Source organism: Macaca fascicularis, chromosome 16, assembly GCF_037993035.2.
Source record: "Macaca fascicularis isolate 582-1 chromosome 16, T2T-MFA8v1.1".
Lineage (NCBI taxonomy): Eukaryota > Metazoa > Chordata > Mammalia > Primates > Cercopithecidae > Macaca > Macaca fascicularis.
In genome coordinates this window covers 48,275,477-48,295,167 of record NC_088390.1, presented here as the reverse complement: position 1 = coordinate 48,295,167, position 19,691 = coordinate 48,275,477, and the positions used below count along the sequence as shown (strand labels likewise).

General features: G+C 39.2%; 2 protein-coding genes across 3 annotated transcripts in view; both read right to left on the bottom strand.

The window, feature by feature from the left end:
* Nucleotides 1–4,022, bottom strand: part of RNF43 (ring finger protein 43) — a 66,561-nt gene extending 62,539 nt beyond the window's left edge. The window contains exons 1-2 of one of the 2 annotated variants that reach the window (XM_005583828.5): nucleotides 3,417–4,022; nucleotides 1,728–2,364 (exon numbers count right to left, since the gene is read on the bottom strand). In XM_005583828.5, the coding sequence (XP_005583885.3) occupies nucleotides 1,728–1,979 (252 nt within the window). In that variant the 5' untranslated portion in view covers nucleotides 1,980–2,364; nucleotides 3,417–4,022. The remainder of the gene's footprint in view (nucleotides 1–1,727; nucleotides 2,365–3,416) is intronic. The other variant, XM_074019196.1, reaches the window with a different exon arrangement.
* Nucleotides 4,023–9,927: 5,905 nt separating this feature from the next.
* The window catches only part of HSF5 (heat shock transcription factor 5), a 58,286-nt gene continuing 48,522 nt past the window's right edge, over nucleotides 9,928–19,691 (bottom strand). The window contains exon 6 of the mRNA XM_005583833.5: nucleotides 9,928–10,091. Coding sequence (XP_005583890.2) covers nucleotides 10,021–10,091 — 71 coding nt within the window. The 3' untranslated portion in view covers nucleotides 9,928–10,020. The remainder of the gene's footprint in view (nucleotides 10,092–19,691) is intronic.

The window sequence follows — 19,691 nt, the reverse complement described above, 5'->3', positions numbered from 1 at the left end:
TAATGTATAATGATAGGATCAAAGTTAATAGTTTAAAAAACAAAAAAGATTGGTAAGATTTGCCAGAGTGAGAAAAAGGATAGAATAAGAGAAGATATGATAAAGATTGATAAAATAATGAATGGCAAAGAGAATGCCAACTGGTGCTGTTTGTTTACTTTTTCCTTATGAAAACACAAACTTTATGTAGAGCTTTATGATAATAAGATTAGAACTTAAAAGAATACATTTTATGGACCACATAATTAGCCCACTGAACATGCTATCACAGGATATCAATAAGGCACGTATGGCTCTCAAAAACTTCAGTGATACCAAAATATGACTAGTAAATATGGTAAAAACTAAAATGGAGCACACAATTCATGCTTTAGGGTATTAACTAGGCAAGGCCAGGAAGGAAGTTTCCTTTCCAATTGCTGTAGTATTCAAGATGATTTATGATTTTAGCTTTTAAGTATTGCTAATTCCATTTTAGAGTCCAAGTTATCTTATTCAAAAAAATCTTATGCCATTTTTCCAGATATACTCTTCTTTCCTATTTTTCTAAATAGCAAAGCCTTCCATTTTCACCTAATTCTCCTTCTACTTCATTTATCCCAGCTTCAAAATATTGCCTAAGAAGTGATAATGAATAAACACTAAACCATATATTAAAGAATACATGTTTGGGAATAAGTTCTATAATTTGTTAAATTTTCCTATCTTCTCTAAGTAGACAAAAATTAAAATTCATACAATAAATTGGTTCTGTTCATAGTCTGTTCATATCACAAAATTAAAATTTGAGTTTGGATGCTAAGATGGATCACATTTAAGAATATTTTAACCTGTGTCCAGTAGCTACAGCAAGAATTGTTCTTTTATATGATAAATTTCAATCAATAAGCAACATCATTTTATGGAGTAAGACAGTGGAAAGACCATTAAAAAGGTACAGCCCTCTAGGTTCTGTCTTTACTATGGGGAATGAGCAATTGGTCTATGAAATGCTATGGCCCCAGTCATTTCATGTATGAATGAGTTACAGGCAACATTCACAGCCTGAAAGCCTAAGAATTTGTGTCTGAAAAACTTGGCAGATCAGTAAAAAATATGTTAAATTTAAATTCTTGAAAATGATAAAATTATGTGTGGATGAGGCCAAAGTGATCAGGAGGCAGGTTTACACCTTGTGTCCATTTTGTAATCCAATCCTCTCCATTTTGGGCTTAGCAATAGGGTGCCACACGTGGTGTAAGGCCAGCCATAGCATTCAAGCTTGACTGAATTTTAAAAGTGACACAGTAATCAAATATGCTCCAAGGGCATTCCAGAATTTCAGGTGCTGCTGACCATTAAAATCAACCTTCTTAGTGCTTACTTCAATTTAAACAGGATGTAAAGTACAACCCTCACGTCAATTAAATACAAGCTCATATACTTCATCTATCAAAAATTAGAGCCCAGAATATATCACTTAAAAAAAGGTATTATGTGTATCTAAGTAGTTATGCAATACCAGTTAAAAATAAGCAGATAATCTTCTAAAATATAGGATTTATGTATTTCTTCCAGAGTATAAAATAAGAATTTGCTTTAGAATGCCAATAAGGCAGTATCTACTCTTTCTATGAAATAGAAAGCTAAGCAGTAGAAGCCCATGTATGGTATTTCATTTGGGAGACAAAAGAAGAAAGGCATATTTCAAACAGATGGAAAGTGAAATATAATAAAGTTATACTTGCCTGCATTAATTTTCCTTCTGCTGGAGTTATTTCAGCAACACCAGCAAACACACCTTCCAAAGTGAGATTCAGTTTTCCTGTGGGGTCCATTTTCAAGGGGATCACTCTGATAATAGCTTTCTGTTCTGCTGATCTTTCAGACTCCACCGCTGCTGCCAGCACCAGTCCTGTGCGTCCAAAGCCTGCCTGCAGGGTAGCCATCAGCAGCCAGGGCCAGAGGGCAGCCAGCTGCAGCTGGTGGCCACCACTCATGCTACCAGCTGCAGCAATGCACTTCAACCATACATACTGCTTCCACTAGCTAATACCAAATGCAGGTTCTCAGATCCAGACAAATGGAGGAAAAGAACATTTATGCTTCAGTTTCAGAAAGCCAAGTCGTAGTTTTGGCCCTTCCTTTCTCTAAAGTTTATTCCCAAGAGCAGGTGGCATTCCTGATTGGGCAGAGAAGAGGATATTTTCAGCCCACATCTGCGGCAGGTATGTCATTTTCTCCCATCTTCACTGTGACTAGTAAAGATCTCACCACTTTTCTTTGGAATTTCCAACTTTGCTCGTGATTGAATGTCACATCGTGAATTTGTATTATGTCAGATCACTTGGCATTGCTCTTCCATATGCATCAAGTTGCCAGGCACTAAACCCAATGTTCATGAACAAAACAAGGCAAAGTAAACAGCTACGGCCATGCATCAAAGGTGAGAGTGAAGAACTCCAGCTCAGAAAAGGAAGAGATGGCCCTTTTTAAGCCATAATATGTGTCAATGGTAAATGACTAAAAACCACAAGGAGATTTTTTTTTTTTTTTAATGGAGGAGAAGAGGGAACAATAAAAATTTCAGGCCACACGTTGATGTCCAAAGATGCTACAACATGTATTAGAAAAATTTCCACATTAAACTGTATTTCGGTGTAGCCAGGGTTCTAGGCCCACTGCATTTACATACTTTTCATGAACTTAGACATACCATAATTTTTTATGTTTTACCAAAATTTGCCTATAAATTAGGTGCTAATTTATGTATCTTCACACATTACAGGATAATCCTGGGCATCACAACCTTTTCCAACTTTCATAATTAGAGTATTTGAAAAGGTTAGCTTTCCAATTATTTTTCCAGTTAAAATTCATATTTCTATCTCCGTTTTCTTTTCTCTCTTAAGGATTCTTGATTTTATTCTCCAGCTCGGAAATGCCGAACACTTTGATTTCCCATGAGATGCTTTTGGAAACTACTTTAATATCCAGATTTTATGATCTGTAATTTTCTAGGTTCATAAGAAAAACAAAGGACTATTCCTAACATGTTTTCCTTGAGGGGGTGGGGAATAAAAGGTAGGGAGAGCAGGGAGGCGATTAACCACAGGCTCTAGGTAGAATACCCTGAAAAAATACAAATAAGCTTGAGTAGAATAAATCTGTGCTATTTCCAGGCACTATGAAAATTTGGGTCTTTGTACAAACACAGAATAAGATTTTTAAAATGTGCACCCTTAAGTAAATAGAAATACACTTCACCCACAAAGCCCTCTGTGTTCCAAGGTCAAGTTTAAAAATATTATAAAGTCTTCAGAACAAGTGCTGAAAAGCCAAGCAATTGAACAACATGAACCTGTTATATAGATTCGTTTCTTTTGCTGAGGCAGAGGGAGGGGAGAAAAAAAGAATTTCAAAAGAAATCTGCAAACCTGTTGCGCTGTCGGGCCCACTGGAATCCACGGGGGTGAAACAAATTCAATTATGCTTTTACAGATCCTGCTCAAAAAAGGTTTCAACTGCTTAACCAAGTACAGCTCATTCTTCCACCTTCTTACTCTGCAACCAAACAAAGTGCCCCATACTACAGGTAGGTGCCGAGAAATTCCGCAGCCTGAAAAAATAATCCATGCAGGTCAAAGGCAGAAATTTACTCCAGGATGAGAGATGCTGTCCCCAAGAACTAGATTAAACACTTACAGAAAATCCAAAATCATTTCTGAAACCTCCTTTCTAATAAAAGTTCTTTTTTTCTCCAAACAGCATATAAAATGACCAAGTCTTGAAAGAGAAAAGGAGCAAAGTAGCAAATACATCAACAATTCACTATCAGAAACACAGAAAATCCCAGAGAGAGAAGGCAGTATCTCTGAATCATGGATGGACTTGGAAAGTTCGGAAGGATTCGAGTGCTTCCTTTCAGAAAGACAATTCTGGATCAACTCCCTAGAGCAGGAAGCCTGTGGTTTGTAATTGGTGTTCTAGCTCTGACTCCCTCCCCTGGGACAGCAATCACGCTCTCTACCTGCTGACAAAGTGAGGGTGGAGCTGCTAGAGGCAACCACCCCCCACCCTGCCCCCCTCCTCCTGGTGCGCACACACAACACTTACTTAACCAGACACGTTCTTTTGCTCTCTCCCCTCCCTCAGCTCCTCTACTCCCTCTATTGAGCCACAGCTAAACTGCATCCAATTTGATCCCCAGTACCTCTCTCTGGTACGCAAGCTACCACATGCAAATCAGGGCCACTCAAACATATCTAAGCAGACTCTGCACCCAACAGAGCATAGATGATGGTATGAGGAAATAAACAGAAAAAAATAAAGGTAATCCAGAAAAGAATGGACACAAGGTTTTGCAAATATAAATTCAAAAGGATTTCTGCTCATTCCAAGTTTGAGTGTCTATAAATGGCAGAAAGCCAGAATGAAGTGATCCTGTGCTTTAGTACTTACTGATTTACTGCTACTTATGTCTGCTATCCTGGGAAGGGCTCTGTCCATTTTATGCTTAGCTTTTCTTCAGCTCTTACTAATTTAAATTCAGTAGCTCTGTCTAAACTGTGCCTATATGGAACTTTCAAATCAGGGTCATATCAGAGGTCTGGAATCCAACTGTTACATTCTTTTCAATCTTTGAGAGGTGAAATAATACTATGGATCAGACCTATGCCTTCAATGTAAGACTCCAAATAAGTCCATGTCATAAATACAAGCAAAAGGGTAAAATATGATTAATGAGAAAAGCATAGGCAAAAAGAAAATGAATTTGTGGCTAATTACCACATTCATGAACTACAATCCTTATTACTACCTTGCCACTAGAAATAATACAACAGTTTCTAATACATTTATAACATTTGAAGTTTCAAATTACCAGATTATATTTGACGTGGTGAGACATTTTATTTCTGAACTGCTGCCATAAACTTTCAAAATTATACAAATGAACAACAATGTGGATATAGTTAAATCTAGTGAACTGTACACTTAAAAATGGTTATGGTAGTAAATTTTACGTGTTTCTTACCTCATGTACAAATGAATCTCTGATCATCTGTAAAATGCCGATGATAATAATTACGATAGGTCTGTTGTAAAGATTAAATGACATAATGCCTCTGAAAGCAAAAAGGATGAGTAGTCTACTGACCTTCAACATTGTTTTCCCTGTAGATAAGGTTTATGAGAGTAGTTTCAGAATTTCAGACCTAATAACTAACCTAGATCAAAGACAAATTTGAAAATAATTTTTTTGTTTATTTTTGTTGTTTGAAACAGGGTCTTATGTCACCCACGCTGGAGCACAGTTGTGCCATCATGGCTCACTGCAGCCTTGACCTTCATGGCTTCCCACCTCAGCCTCCAGAGTAGCTGGGACCACAGGTGCGTGCCACCACACCCTGCAAACTGTTTCTTCTTTTTTTTTTTTTTGAGACAGAGTCTTGCTCTTTTGCCCAGGCTGGAGTGCAGTAGCGCTATCTTGGCTCACTGCAAGCTCCGCCTCCCGGGTTCACACCATTCTCCTGCCTCAGCCTCCCAAGTAGCTGGGACTGCAGGCGCCTGCCACCACGCCCAGCTGATTTTTTGTATTTTTAGTAGAGACGGTGTTTCACCGTGTTAGCCAGGATGGTCTTGATCTCCTGACCTTGTGATCCACTCACCTCAGCCTCCCAAAGTGCTGGGATTACAGGCGTGAGCCACCATGCCCAGCCAACACCCTGCAAATTTTAAAAAATTTTTTGTTGGGCCAGGAATGGTGACTCACGCCTATAATCCCAGCACTTTGGGAGGCCGAGTTTGGGGATCACCTGAGGTCGGGAATTTGAGACCAGCCTGACCAACATGGAGAAACCCGAAAAATAAAAAAAAAAAATTAGCCTGGCATGGTGGCGCATGCCTGTAATTCCAGTTACTTGGGAAGCTGAGGCAGGAGAATTGCTTGAACCTGGGAGGTAGAGGTTGCGGTGAGCTGAGATTGTGCCATTGCACTCCAGCCTGGGCAACAAGAGCGAAACTCCATCTCAATAAATAAATAAATAAATAAAATAAAATAAAATAAAATAAAATAAAATAAAACGAACGTTTTTGTAGGGATGGAGTCTCCCTATGTTGCCCAGGTTGAACTTGAACTCCAGGGCCCTAGCAATCCTCCCATCTAGGCCTCCTAAAGTGCTGGGATTACAGGCATGACCCACCATGCCAGGCCTAAAATAAATTCTTAATGTAGCACTTTTTCTGTCTTGTTTGGACTTTAAGAATATAATGCAGGTACAGCTGGCTGGGCATGGTGGCTCACGCCTGTAATCCCAGTACTTTGGGAGGCCGACGTGGGTGAATCACTTGAGAGTTCGAGACCAGCCTGGCCAACATGACGAAACCCCATCTCTACTAAAAATACAAAAAATTAGCCGGGCATCAGTGGCATGCCCCTATAATCCCAGCTACTTGGGATGCTGAGGTGGGAGATTCTCTTGAACCTGGGAGGTGGAGGTTGCAATGAGCTGAGATGGTGCCACTGCACTCCAGTCTGGGCGACAGAGCAAGACTTTGCCTCAAAAAAAAAAAAAAAAAAAAAAAGGAATAGAATGCAGGTACTACAGTAATCCCTTGGTATCCATGGAAGACTGGTTCTAGTACCCAGTGAGTACCAAAATCCAAGGATGCTCATGGCCTTTATTAAAATGGCTTAGTATTTGCATGTTACCTATGCACATCCTCCTGTATACTTTAAATCATCTCTGGATTACTTGTAATACCTAAAACAATGCTTATACATTCCTTAATTCTCATGGATTTAAAGTGTATGGCCTGTGGCATATTCAAGTTTTGCTTTTCGGAACTTTTGGAATCTTTTTTCCCAAACTTTTTCAATCTGAGGTTAACTGAAACCATGGATGTGGAACCCACTGATATGGAAGGGCAACTATATAAACCCTTTGTGGCTCCTTTCCTAAAAGATAGGAAGAGTTCTAATTCTGCTGGAGATAATTTTTTGAAATCTGTCATGGTTTATGATTTTATTCTGTGTATGCCATGTAATTGTATAGCATAAATAATGCAACATATACATTGTTATACATGATATATGCAAAAATACCTTTAAAGTTAAACTAAACAAACAAAAAAAAACCTACAAATGGGCTTTGCCTCATCTATTCCTGCTTAAAATGTGCAAAGGAATGAAGAGACCTAGCCCTAGTAATTAACACACACACTTAATTGACAGAAAGAAGACAGATACAAATGTGGTTGCCCTCTCTTGAGGAAACTCTGAGATTTGGAAATGATGATGATATGCATCATGAACCTGGAGACCTGGAGAAACTCAGAATCAAACCAAACAGTTCTATGTAGTTTAGTTCACTGTTTTAGGTCACCAGAATTGCAAGAGCAATTACTCTTCAGCTTCAAAGTTTTGGAGTTACCCTCTGGGTTTGATATACTACAACATTTTCCTAGACATGTCATAAAGATGCCATCACTATTGTAATGAAATGCCTAAGTCTCAATGACATCTACTAGCTAATCTTATACATGAGACAGATCATCCTTCAGGGTCTACTTTCACCTCTGGATTGATTAAATTTATTAAAGATCATTCATCCTTTTCCAAAAATGTAGGTTTCTGTAAAACATGTCTAAGAATTGTCCTTATCCTTAATGGCATTTAAACAATTCCATTGCTATTTAAATGGAAAAAAAAAAAAAACTTTTAAAATTCAGATTATTTGAAAAACAAAGTACAATCTCATTTGAATTATGCTATTAACTGTCATAATGACTGAGTTTTCTATTAATCACCAATCAAACAGTAAGAACAGGCAAGACAACAAGTCTAGTTGGAACACTCACTTTATTGTTGACTGAGTGAAATTTATCAGTGCTTAAGGTACTGAAATACTGAGGTACTAGTCAGGAACCTTGTTAGTTGACTAGCTGTGTCAGACCCTACTGTCTAATTCACAGGAAGATTTTATTATACCTCTTGCCATTTTGCCCAAGTCATTAATGACAGCTTTAGTTGATAAATACAAGGCATGTAAGGATAGCAGGAGATCCAGCTCCTTGGTCTGCTGTATTCATATATAAAAATGTTTGGAAAGCTGAATAAGGCATTTCATTAATTAAGCCTTAAAACAACTGAAACCAAATCTATGCCAAGGTTCCTGCTTGACATGTGTTCCTCAAAAGATACTATCTCAACATATATAAAGCTAAGAAAGCCATATTTAGGGGAAAATATCATCTACACAGTATATTAGCTCTTCAACATGACAGAGAAAAAGCAAAGTTCCTTCATTTGGAAATTGGGTCTCCTCTTCACATACTCTGACAAAATATTATATAGTCTGGCCAAAAGATACAGGTGTCTTGATAATTTGCTCTTTTAAACCTTGCTAATAAAGATTAAATAAATGCCCATCACATAGACATTATCTAGTCTAATCAGATGGACCACACAGGTCGCTTTTCAGAATCTACTTTAATATCTAAACAGAGTCACTGCAGATCAACACAGAGCTCACCCTTTTCCAGAAAAGTAGATCTCTGTAATATTTCTAGGGTTTGACATCATTGGGAAGGCACAGTGCAGTATAAGAAATGAACTGTCACATCCACAGTGGCTAGCATAGTACTATGTCATATCACCAAGTGCCTTTTTAATTAGTTTCATATTCCTAGGCTTTCCTTTTGTTTCTGCAGTGCTTAATAGGAGAACTGAAGCAGAATCCAATAAGAAAGTTCTGGTCAATCGAAAGACTTTAAATCAGAAAGTTTCTTGCTGTCACTGGGTAAGAAAGTAAGGGATCAACCACAGAAACTGGACATCCAAGACATCCTTCTCTCCTAAAACAAAGTCCCACAATCCTACTGCACAAATCTAGAATCCTATAACAGGGATAAGAAAAAAATGTTACCATCTATCCCACTATCCAAAATTCTCTCAGAAGCTTAAACTAGATCGAAACCATTTTTTAAAAATCAGAGGCATAGCTTCTGCTAAATGACTACTAATCAGTTTTCCCCACATTTGCACACAATACCTTATATAGATGAGAATTTATACTTATTGAATGTAAAAATCTAAAATAAGAAAATAGTGTATTAAATCTCTTAATGTTTTTGTTCACACATTGTACATTTTCCCTTCAAAATAAAAATACTACACATGCATCCTTTATCCTTCTATCCTGCAATAATAAAAATATAAAACTTTAAAACCTTTAAATCTATCAGCATTTATAAATACAATTATATAAAACAAGTTAAATACTTTCTTTAAAGACATTTAAGTAAGTGATATATTAATAAAACCTTTTTACCATTTATGATAATATATCATTAAAATGAAAGAAAGATACGAAAATAGAAGAATGCTTCCATTAATATAAAAGAATCAGGGAGTGTTAAGTGTGATAGATGGTCCAAGTCCGGATGCCTTGCTCTTAAAACAGAATGCTAGGTTAGGAAGTAAGAGAATTTCCTGGTTAATCACTTAGAAAATTAGCTCTTCTCCAGAGTTTCTTCCCTGGAATTCCTGATGCATTTAGACCTGTGATGTTGGTGACCTCACATGCCTTTGTTTCTCACACGATCTCCTCTAAAAGGATCACACTGTGACTTGAATCAGAGAGACTGAATTCCCCACTAAAGTTGTGCTGACTACAGTTTGAGTGGCAAGACGACAAATCAGCACACACACAGATTATTCTCTAGTACCATAGATGGAGCAGTTTTTAGATGCTCCTTGACTATAACAGAAGGTCAGAACTTTTCATTTAAAAGGGATCTGGGCAGCCAAAAAACATGGCTGCTAGATGTTCGGTAGTTTGTCAAGGCAGATAATGTGAACTGAACCGCTGTAGTACATAGCAAATTCCCAATTCTCAATTAACAAAATTCTCAATTAACGAAACAAAAAATACTTTTTTTCCTTAACAGAACTGAAAAAATCCCAACATTTTGTCACGTGCAAGGCTAGTCTGCCTCCAGCTACAGCTAGTGCACAATGTCACATTTGTCATCCATGCCTCACTCTTTTAATTCTTCCTCCTTTGGAAAGTGCTCCTGCTTGCAGGCCACGTCCACCAGCAGATGAAGATCTAGAAAGAAAGGATTGTTTACTCCCTCTTAGCCTCTCTGTAGAGTTCTATAGACAAGTTTTCAGAAAAGCAGAACAAGTTGTCTATGTCTCACCTGTAGAACTGGCTCTAAAATTATATAGTCCCATCGGATTCTCAATTTTGGGGTATTCCTATAACTCTAAAGCATACTGATGCAGCCTAGTTGTTAACCCAAAGAGACCAACAAATTTTAGTACCTCTCCTTTTCAGCAGTATGGCCAAGACTCTTTTCATCTCAGTTGCCTTTTTTTTTTTTTTTTTGACGGACTTTTGCTCTTGTTGTCTAGGCTGGAGTATGGTGGCACAATCTCGGCTCACTGCAACCTCTGCCTCCTGGGTTCAAGTGATTATCCTGCCTCAGCCTCCCAAGTAGCTAGGATTACAGGCATGCACTACCACGCATGGCTAATTTTTATATTTTTAGTAGAGACGGGGTTTCACCATGTTGGCCAAGCTGGTCTCGAACTCCTGACCTCAGGACCCACCCACCTTGGCCTCCCAAAGTGCTGGAATTACAGGTGTGAGCCATGGTGCCTGGCCTTCAATTGCCTTTTATTATAAGTGAAAAAGTAAGGAAAAGTGTCAAAGGGATCAAAGTGAATATACACATACAAATAAAAATTCATTTTCTTCATGCTGTAAGAGTAGGTGGGTGGGTTGTGGGAACATGAAAAGGCAATGCCTCAGGAAAAACAATGTTAAAATAAGTAATCACCATTTTTCCAAAGTTGATTGACTCTGTAAAATTCCCACTTATTGACTAACACAGCTGAATTCTTATAAAAACACCTAGCTCAACTGTCCATAAAAAAGAAAGCATATCCTCACACAGTGGTTCATTAAGAATGAAAGAAGTAAAAATGCGAATTAGGTATTAGGTTCTGTAATACAAAAAAGCTAAGATCATGTGTAGAAGTTGAGCTAAAACGTCTATCAGAGGAACACAGGCAGCAATAAAAGGATCTTAACGTGGCTTCTAGCTTCAACCTAATGAGCTTACAATTTTTACAGCAACATGCAGGGAGATTTTTTTTTTTTTTGAGACAGAGTCTCGCACTGTCACCCGGGTTGGAGTGCAGTGGCGCGATCTCAGCTCACAGCAACCTCCACCTCCTGGGTTCAGGTGATTCTCCTGCCTCAGCCTCCCAAGTAGCTGGGATGACAGGCACACACCACCATACCTGGCTAATTTTTTGTATTTTTAGTAGAGACGGGGTTTCACTATGTTGGTCAGGCTGGTCTCAAACTCCTGATCTCGTGATCTGCCTGCCTTGGCCTCCCAAAGTGCTAGGATTAGAGGCGTGAGCCACTGTGCCCAGCCCAGGGAGCATTTTTAGGTTGGTTTTGAAGCTTACAACTTTGCCTTAGCATTTGTGAGTTAAAGTATACAGCACAAACCCTTTATTTCATTCTCAACATACAAAGACTTTTGTCACTACATTTTTGGAACACAGCCTCTACAGGATTGATCCACAGCCCGAGCAGGATAGCTGACTCAAATAAAATGGAATTCTATTACTACTTGGTAGAAAATCTGGAAAGTATTTGAAATAGTACCTAATTTTTGCCATATTTTGTAAAAGATAGACTAGTCACCAGGGGCAGGTGCTTACTCATCTGGTGAACTATAATCTAGCCATATAGAGCAAGTAATTTAGCCACATAAGCATTTTGTGGAAGGAGAGTTTATCAGTTTATCACTTAAAATGAGTTTCTCATACATCCATGATCATAGTAGTATAATCAGCAGTATTTTTCACAATAGGCAAAAGGGAGAAGAAATCAACAGATGAATGGATAAACAAAATGTGGTATACACATATAATGGAATGTTATTTAGCCTTAAAAAGGAATAAAGCGGGGCTAGGAGTGGTGGCTCACGCCTGTAATCCCAGCACTTGGGAGGCCGAGGTGGGCAGATCACAAGGTCAGGAGATTGAGACCATCCTGGCTAATACAGTGAAATCCCATCTCTACTAAAAATACAAAAAATTAGCCGGGTATGGTGGCACGTGCCTGTAGTCCCAGCCACCCAGGAGGCTGAGGCAGGAGAATCGCTTGAACCCGGGAGGTAGAGGTTGCAGTGAGCCGAGATGGCGCCACTGCACTCCAGCCTGGGCAACAGAGTGAGACTCCATCTCAAAAAAAAAAAAAAAAAAAAAAAGAGGAAGAAAGCCAGGAGTGGTGGCACATGCCTGTAGCTCCAGCTACTCACTCAGAAGGCTGAGGCAGGAGGATTGCTTGAACCCGGGAATTCAAGGCTGCAGTAAGCTATGATGGCACCACTGCACTCCAGTGTGGATGACAGAGCAAAACCCTGTCTCAAACAAACAAACAAGGAAGAAATTCTAGCACATGCTACAACAATAGGTATTAGGATAAATGAAATAAACTAATCGCAAAGAGACAAAATACTATATGATTCCAGGTATATGAGGTAGCTGGAATAGTCAAATTCAGAGACAAAAAATAGAATGGTAGGTGCCAGGGGCTGTTGTTTAATAGGTATGGAGTTTCAGTTTGGGAAGATGAAAGGAGTTCTGTAGATGAATGGTAGTGATGGTTACACAAATGTGAATGTATTTCATGCCACTGGACTGTACACTTAAAAATGGTTACAATGAGGCCAGGTGCGGTGGCTCACGCCTGTAATCCCAGCATTTTGGGAGGCTGAGGCAGATGGATCACCTGAGGTCAGGAGTTCAAGACCAGCCTGACCAACATGGTGAAACCCTGTCTCTACTAAAAATACAAAATTAGCTGGGTGTAGTGGCACATGCCTGTAATCCCAGCTACTCAGGAGGCTGAGGCAGGAGAACTGAAGAATCGCTTGAATCTGGGAGGTGGAGGTTGCAGTGAGACGAGATTGCACCATTACACTCCAGCCTGGACAACAAGAGTGAAACTCCACCCCCCAAACAAAAAGTTACAATGAGCCAGGTATGGTGATGCACACCTGTAGTCCTAGCTACTTGGGAGGCTGAAGCAGGAGAATTACTTGAGCTCAGGAATTTGAGACTGCAGTGTGCTATGATTGCTTCTGTGAATAGCCACTGCACTCCAGCCTGGGCAACATAGTAAGACCCCATCTCAAAAAAAAAAAAAAAAGGTTAAAATGGTAACTTTTATGTTATGCACATTTTACCACAAAATGGCTTCTCTGAAGTTTAAATAATAATGATAATAATGATAACAGTAATACATTTACATAACATCTCTTTTTCAGGTAGCTAAATGCATTGTGTTAAGGTCATCTAATTAATCCTGGGTAGTGAGTAGATAACTAGGAGGAAGAGCCTCTAAGCCATTTGGCCAATTAGTAAAGCCAATGGTTTCCAAACCTTGCTGCATACTGGAATTACCTGGGACTTTTTAAAAAATACTGATGCTTGGGGCCCCCCACCCTCAGACATTTTAATTTAATTGGTGTGGAATGCAACCCAGGCATCAAGATTTTTGAAAGCTGACCAAAAAGAATAACACCTAACTATGATCATTTTCTAAACCTATAGAGACATACCAGCTCCCTAAAGGACAGGCCATATGATGGTAGAAAACACTAAAATAAGATTTGGAATATGAATAGACCTAGTTGTAACCCTACTTTGAAAGCAGAGTAGGAATTGTTGATAAGGACAAAGGAAATGACTGTTAAAGCAACTACAGATCTCAAATGGGGAGGTAGACTGAAGAACAGTAGCAACAAACCCACTGAATTTTAATGATTGGGCGTTAAAATATCGTTTGGCACACAGCTTCTAATAACAAGCATCTAAACATAATTTTATTAAAGCAAGCTTCCTTCATTAACAAAGTTGCCAATCAAGGAGCTAAGGAGTACAGAAATCAATAAAAATACAAAAAGACATAGACTAGCCTGGTGTTGCTAGAGGTTTATAAGACTTCACTCAAAAGATAAACTTGCATACTGATCAGAGAAGATAAGTATTTGGGAATCACAGGCTTGAGAGGTGAAAGGCCCCAAGAGACAAGAGCATTGCATCTACTTGTTTGGGAATGATCATTCCTACCAAGAGCATCCTCTAAGGTTTTGGGGCTATTACCTTAATGAAATCTCATCTATAATCCAATAGCTATAAAATGGGAAGTTTTTTCTTCAGGAATGAAGTGAACTTTGCTCTTAAACTTTCAGTTTCCTTTGACTGTAAAACTAAACATACTATCAGAATATAAGAGCATAGTTTCCACAGTAAGATTAATATTTGGGTACATGTGGTTTAGGGTAATACCCATTGTAGAAATCAGAAGAACATGATTCAGTCTAATATTCTTTACCTCTTGGTATTTTTTATTTAAAAGGTATTTCCTTAAGTCAGCATGTACTCAAAAGACCTACACAAAGCATGCCAGTGGCTGGAATGAACAACCTCCTCCTAACAAAATACACATCACTGAAATCACTACAGTTTGGACACCTAATCAATTCGAAGTCTATTATTAAAAAAAAAAATGTTGGCCAGGTGCGGTGGCTCATGCCTATAATCCTAGCACTTTGGGAGGCTGAGGTGGGTGAACTGCTTGCATCCAGGAGTTTGAGACCAGCCTAGGCAACATGGTGAAACCCTGTCTCTACAAAATAAATAAATAAATAAGTAAATAAATAAATAAATAAATAAATAAGCCAAGTGTGGTGGCATGTGCCTATAGTCCCCGCTACTCAGGAGGCTGAGGAGGGAGGATAGCTTGAGCCCAAGCAGTCAGGGCTGCAATGAGCTGATCACACGACTGCACTCAGACTAGGCAACAGAGTGAGATACTATCTCAAAATAAAGTAAAATAAAAAAACCACAAATGTCAAATAAAGCTTCAAGTGTGAGATGTCCCTTCTTACACAGGTTAAAGAAAATTTTAATTTAGTTTTTAAATTTTTATAATTTAGTTACAGAAGGGCACTGATAAGTTCTGGAATGTAAGATGTCCCTGTTCAATGTGATATTGAGCAACATAATGATATTCCAATAGTTAATGTTAGAATTACAGTATTTCAGAATTTGGGGCTAAAGGAGTCTTTAGAGGAGGATTTCATGAAATTCTCTTACATTCATCATAAATAATGTATGTTGAGAGCTGGAACATTATTGATGGGAGATACTCTTAACGATAATGACAGATGACATTTAAATGATATTTTAGGAATTTTGTATCTGGTTCCTATCATTAATATTTTAACCTTGGAATTTAGTATCTATCAAGCTAGAAAACATTTGGTCATCTATGAGAACTAAACTGAATGCTATTCCATTTTGAGCTCTCCCCACAAGCGGTACTTCCTTACTCTCTTAAAGCCTTCTCTGCCCATCAATGATCAGGGCTGCAAAAATATCAGAAGCTAAGAACAAGAAACAAGAACATCTAATACAGGGTTGGCAAAGTTTTTCCTATAAAGAGCCAGATTATAAATATTTTAGGCTTTATGACCCATATGGTCCCTATGCAATTGCTCAACTCTGCTATTGTAGCATGACAGTAGTCATAGACAACACATAAATGCATGGGTGTGACTGTGTGTTCCAATAAAACCTTATGGACACTGAAATCTGAGTTTCATATAATTTTCATGTATCATGAAATATTCTTTGGATTTTTTTCCTCCAACAATTAAAAAATGTAAAAACCATGCTTAGCATGTAGGCCATATAAAAACTGTCAGCAAACCAGATTTGATCCACAGGACTTAGTTTACTAACTCCTCTTCTAATAGCACACACTATGGGTATAATCAAGATAAATTTAAGGAAAACAGGAAAAAGATTTCATCAAGTTGAATATTGTTATTATGGTTCTCAAAACAATATATTTTCTCCAAAGAAGATATAAAAATGGCCAACGAGCACATGAAAAGATTAGTCATCAGGGAAATGCAAATCAAAACCACAATGAAGGCCAGGCGTGGTGGCTCACCCCTGTAATCCCAGCACTTTGGGAGGCCGAGGTGGGCGGATCACAAGGCCAGGAGATCGAGACCATCCTGGCTAACATGATGAAACCCCGTCTCTACTGAAAATACAAAAAATTAGCTGGGCATGGTGGCGGGCGCCTGTAGTCCCAGCTACTCGGGAGGCTGAGGCAGGAGAATGGCGCGAGCCAGGGAGGCGGAGCTTGCAGTGAGCCCAGATTGTGCCACTGCACTCCAGCCTGGGTGACAGAGCGAGACTCCGTCTCAAAAAAAAAAAAAAACCACAATGAAGTACCACCTCACACCACAAGGATGGCTCTAATAACAATGTTTTAAAAAGGAAAATATCAAGTGTTGGCGAGGATGTAGAGAAACTAGAACCCTTGTGCATTGCTGGCAGAAATGTAAAACAGTTCAGCCATTATGGAAAATAGTTTAACAGTTCCTCAAAAAGTTAAACATGGAATTACCATGTGACCTGGCAATTCCACTCCTAGGTATACACCCCGAAGAACTGAAAACAGGTACTCAAACAAATACTTGTACATGCATGTTCATAGCACTATTCACAATAGGTGAAATATAGAAACAGCCCAAACGTCCATCGGCAAATAAATGGATAAACAAATTGTGGCATATACATATAACATTATTCAGTCATAATAAGAAATGAAGTACTGATTTATATGCTATAATGTGGATGAACCTTAAAAAACATGCTAAGTAAAATAAGCTAGACACAAATGTCACGCACATATTGCATTATTTCATTTATATAAAATATTAAGAATAAGTAAATCCATAGAGACAGAAAACAGACTGATAGTTGCCAGGGGCTGGGGAAAGGTGGGAATATGGAACAACTGTTTAATGGTTATGGGGTTTTCTTTTGGGGTGCTGAAAATGTTTTGGAACTAAATAGAGGTGGAGGTTGTACATCATTATGAAGGTACTATATGCCACTTAATTGTTCACTTTAAAATGTTTAATTTATAGCAGGGCATGGTGGCCCATGCCTGTAGTCCCAGATGCTCAGGAGGCTGAGGCAGGAGGATTGCTTGAGCCCAGGAGGCAGAGGTTGCAACGAGCCAAGATCATACCACTGCACCCCAGCTTGGGCAACGGAGCAAGGTCCTGTCTAAAAAAATAAAAACTAAGAAATTAAATGTTTGTCCAGGCATGGTGGCTCACACCTGTAATCCCAGCACTTTGGGAAGGCCGAAATGGGTGGATCACCTGAGGTCAGGAGTTTGAGACCAGCCTGGTCAACATGGTGAAACCTGATCTCTACTAAAAATACAAAATCAGCCGGGCATGGTGGCAGGCAGCTGTAATTCCAGCTGCTTAGGAGGCTGAGGCAGGAGACTCACTTGAGCCCGGGAGGTGGAGGGCAGTGAGCCGAGATCGCACCACTGCACTCCAGCCTGGGCGACAAAGCAAGACTCTGTCAGGAAAAAAAAAAAAATTAAATGTTTAATTCTATGTTAATTTCACCTTACAAAAAAAAAAAGGTATATTTTCCTGTCAATTTGAAATGACCAGACAAAAAGAAGGGGAGAGCTGGATATGGCTATAAAGCACAAAATTCATAGTTATGGTTGACTTTGTCAACCTCATTGGATTAAGAAATACCTAGAAATCTGGTAGAGCATTATCTTTTTTTTTTTTTTTTTTTTTTTTTTTTTTTTTTTTTACTGTTTTTGTTTTGTTTTGTTTTTTGAGACGGAGTCTCACTCACTCTGTCTCTCAGGCTGGAGTGCAGTGGCATGATCTCGGCTCACTGTAATCTCTGCCTCCCAGGTTCAAGCAATTCTCCTGCCTCAGCCTCCCGAGTAGCTGGGATTATAGGCGCCCACCACCATGCCTAGCTCATTGTTATATTTTTATGTTGGCCAGGCTGGTCTCGAACTCCTGACCTCAGATTATCTGTCCACCTCAGCCTCCCAAAGTACTAGGATTACTGGTGTGAGCCACTGTACCTGGCCTGGGAAAGCATTATCTTTGGATATGTCTCTGTGTTTCTAGAGGAGATGAGCATGTGAGTCTGAGTGGACTAGGTGGGGAAGATCTGCTCTCAACATGGGTAGACACCACCATCCAGTCAGCCAGGGGCCCAGAGAGAACAAAAACAGAGAAAAGGCAAGTGTGTGCTGCAGCTGGGGTACACTCTTCCTCTCCTGTCCTTGCACATCAAAACTCTAGACTCCCCAGCCTTTGTACTCTGGGACTTACACCAGGAGTCCCCTGGGCTCTCAGGCTCTAGTCTTGGACAAGTCACACCATTGGTTTCCCTGGTTCTGAGGCCTTTACACTTGGACTGAGCTACACTACCAGGGTCTCCGGCTTACAGACAGCTTGTGTGGGACTTCTCAGCCTCCATAACAGTATACGCCAATTTCCCTAATAAATCCCCTCTCATATGTCTATATTCAGTCATGAGTCACTTAACAATGGGGATATGTTCTGAAAAATGTGTCATCAGGTTATTTTGTCACTGCACAAATATCATATTGTATATTTACATAAACCTAGATGGTATAGCCTACTACATACTGATATGGTTTGGCTGTCCCCAACCCAAATCTCATCTTGAATTCCCACATGTTGGAGGAACCTGGTGGGAGGTAATTGAATCATGGGCTGAGGTTTTCCCGTGCTGTTCTCATGACAGTGAATAGTCTCATGAGATCTGATGGTTTTATAAGGGGGAGTTTCCCTGCAGAAGCTCTCTTCTCTCTCTTCTCTTGTCTGTTGCCATGTGAAATGTGCCTTTCACCTTCCACCATGATTGTGAGGCCTCCCAGTCATGTGGAACTATAAGTCCATTAAACCTCTTTCTTTTGTAAATTGCCCAGTCTCGGGTATGTCTTTATCACCAGTGTGAAAATGGACTTATACACATACCAAGGCTATGTGGCATAGCCTATTGCTCTTAGGATACAAACCAGTACAGCAAGTTACTATACTGAACACTGTAGGCAACTGTAACACAATGGTGAGTATTTATGTATCTAAACATAGAAAAGGTATGGTAAAACTACAGTGTTACAATCTTATGGGACCACTGTTCCATATATATGGTCCGTTACTGACTGAAATGTCATTATGCCGTGCTTGACCATATATATCCTATTGGTTCTACCTCTCTGGAAGACCCTGACTAATACACATACCAAAACATATCTTAGTTTTCAGTATCAGAGCATGGTAATGAGATATGGAATGGTATCTTTTGTAAAACATACACAATTCTTGTTTCCAGCAGAAGAGACCTGTAGAGGACAACCCTTGTGTAACCATATTGAACCTAGCACAGTACCAAGCCCAAGGCAGGTATTCAATAAGTGCTTGTTAAAAGAAACCTGAGGGTGGTTTGACTCCCCATATATTCAAACCTTACCTCTTAGTGGTTAACTAAAAGACTGCTCATAGAGATAAAACACAGACATAGACACAGACACAGAAACTAGAATGGTGGCTACCAGCATTTAGGGGACAGAGGAAATGGAGACTTACTGTTTAATGGGTACAGAGTTTCAGTTCTGCAAGATGAAAAGAGTTCTGGAGAGAGATAGTGATGATGGTAGCAGTGGCATTAACTGAATTGTACATTTTAAAATGGTTAAGATGGTAAATTTTATGAGTATTTATCACAATTTTTT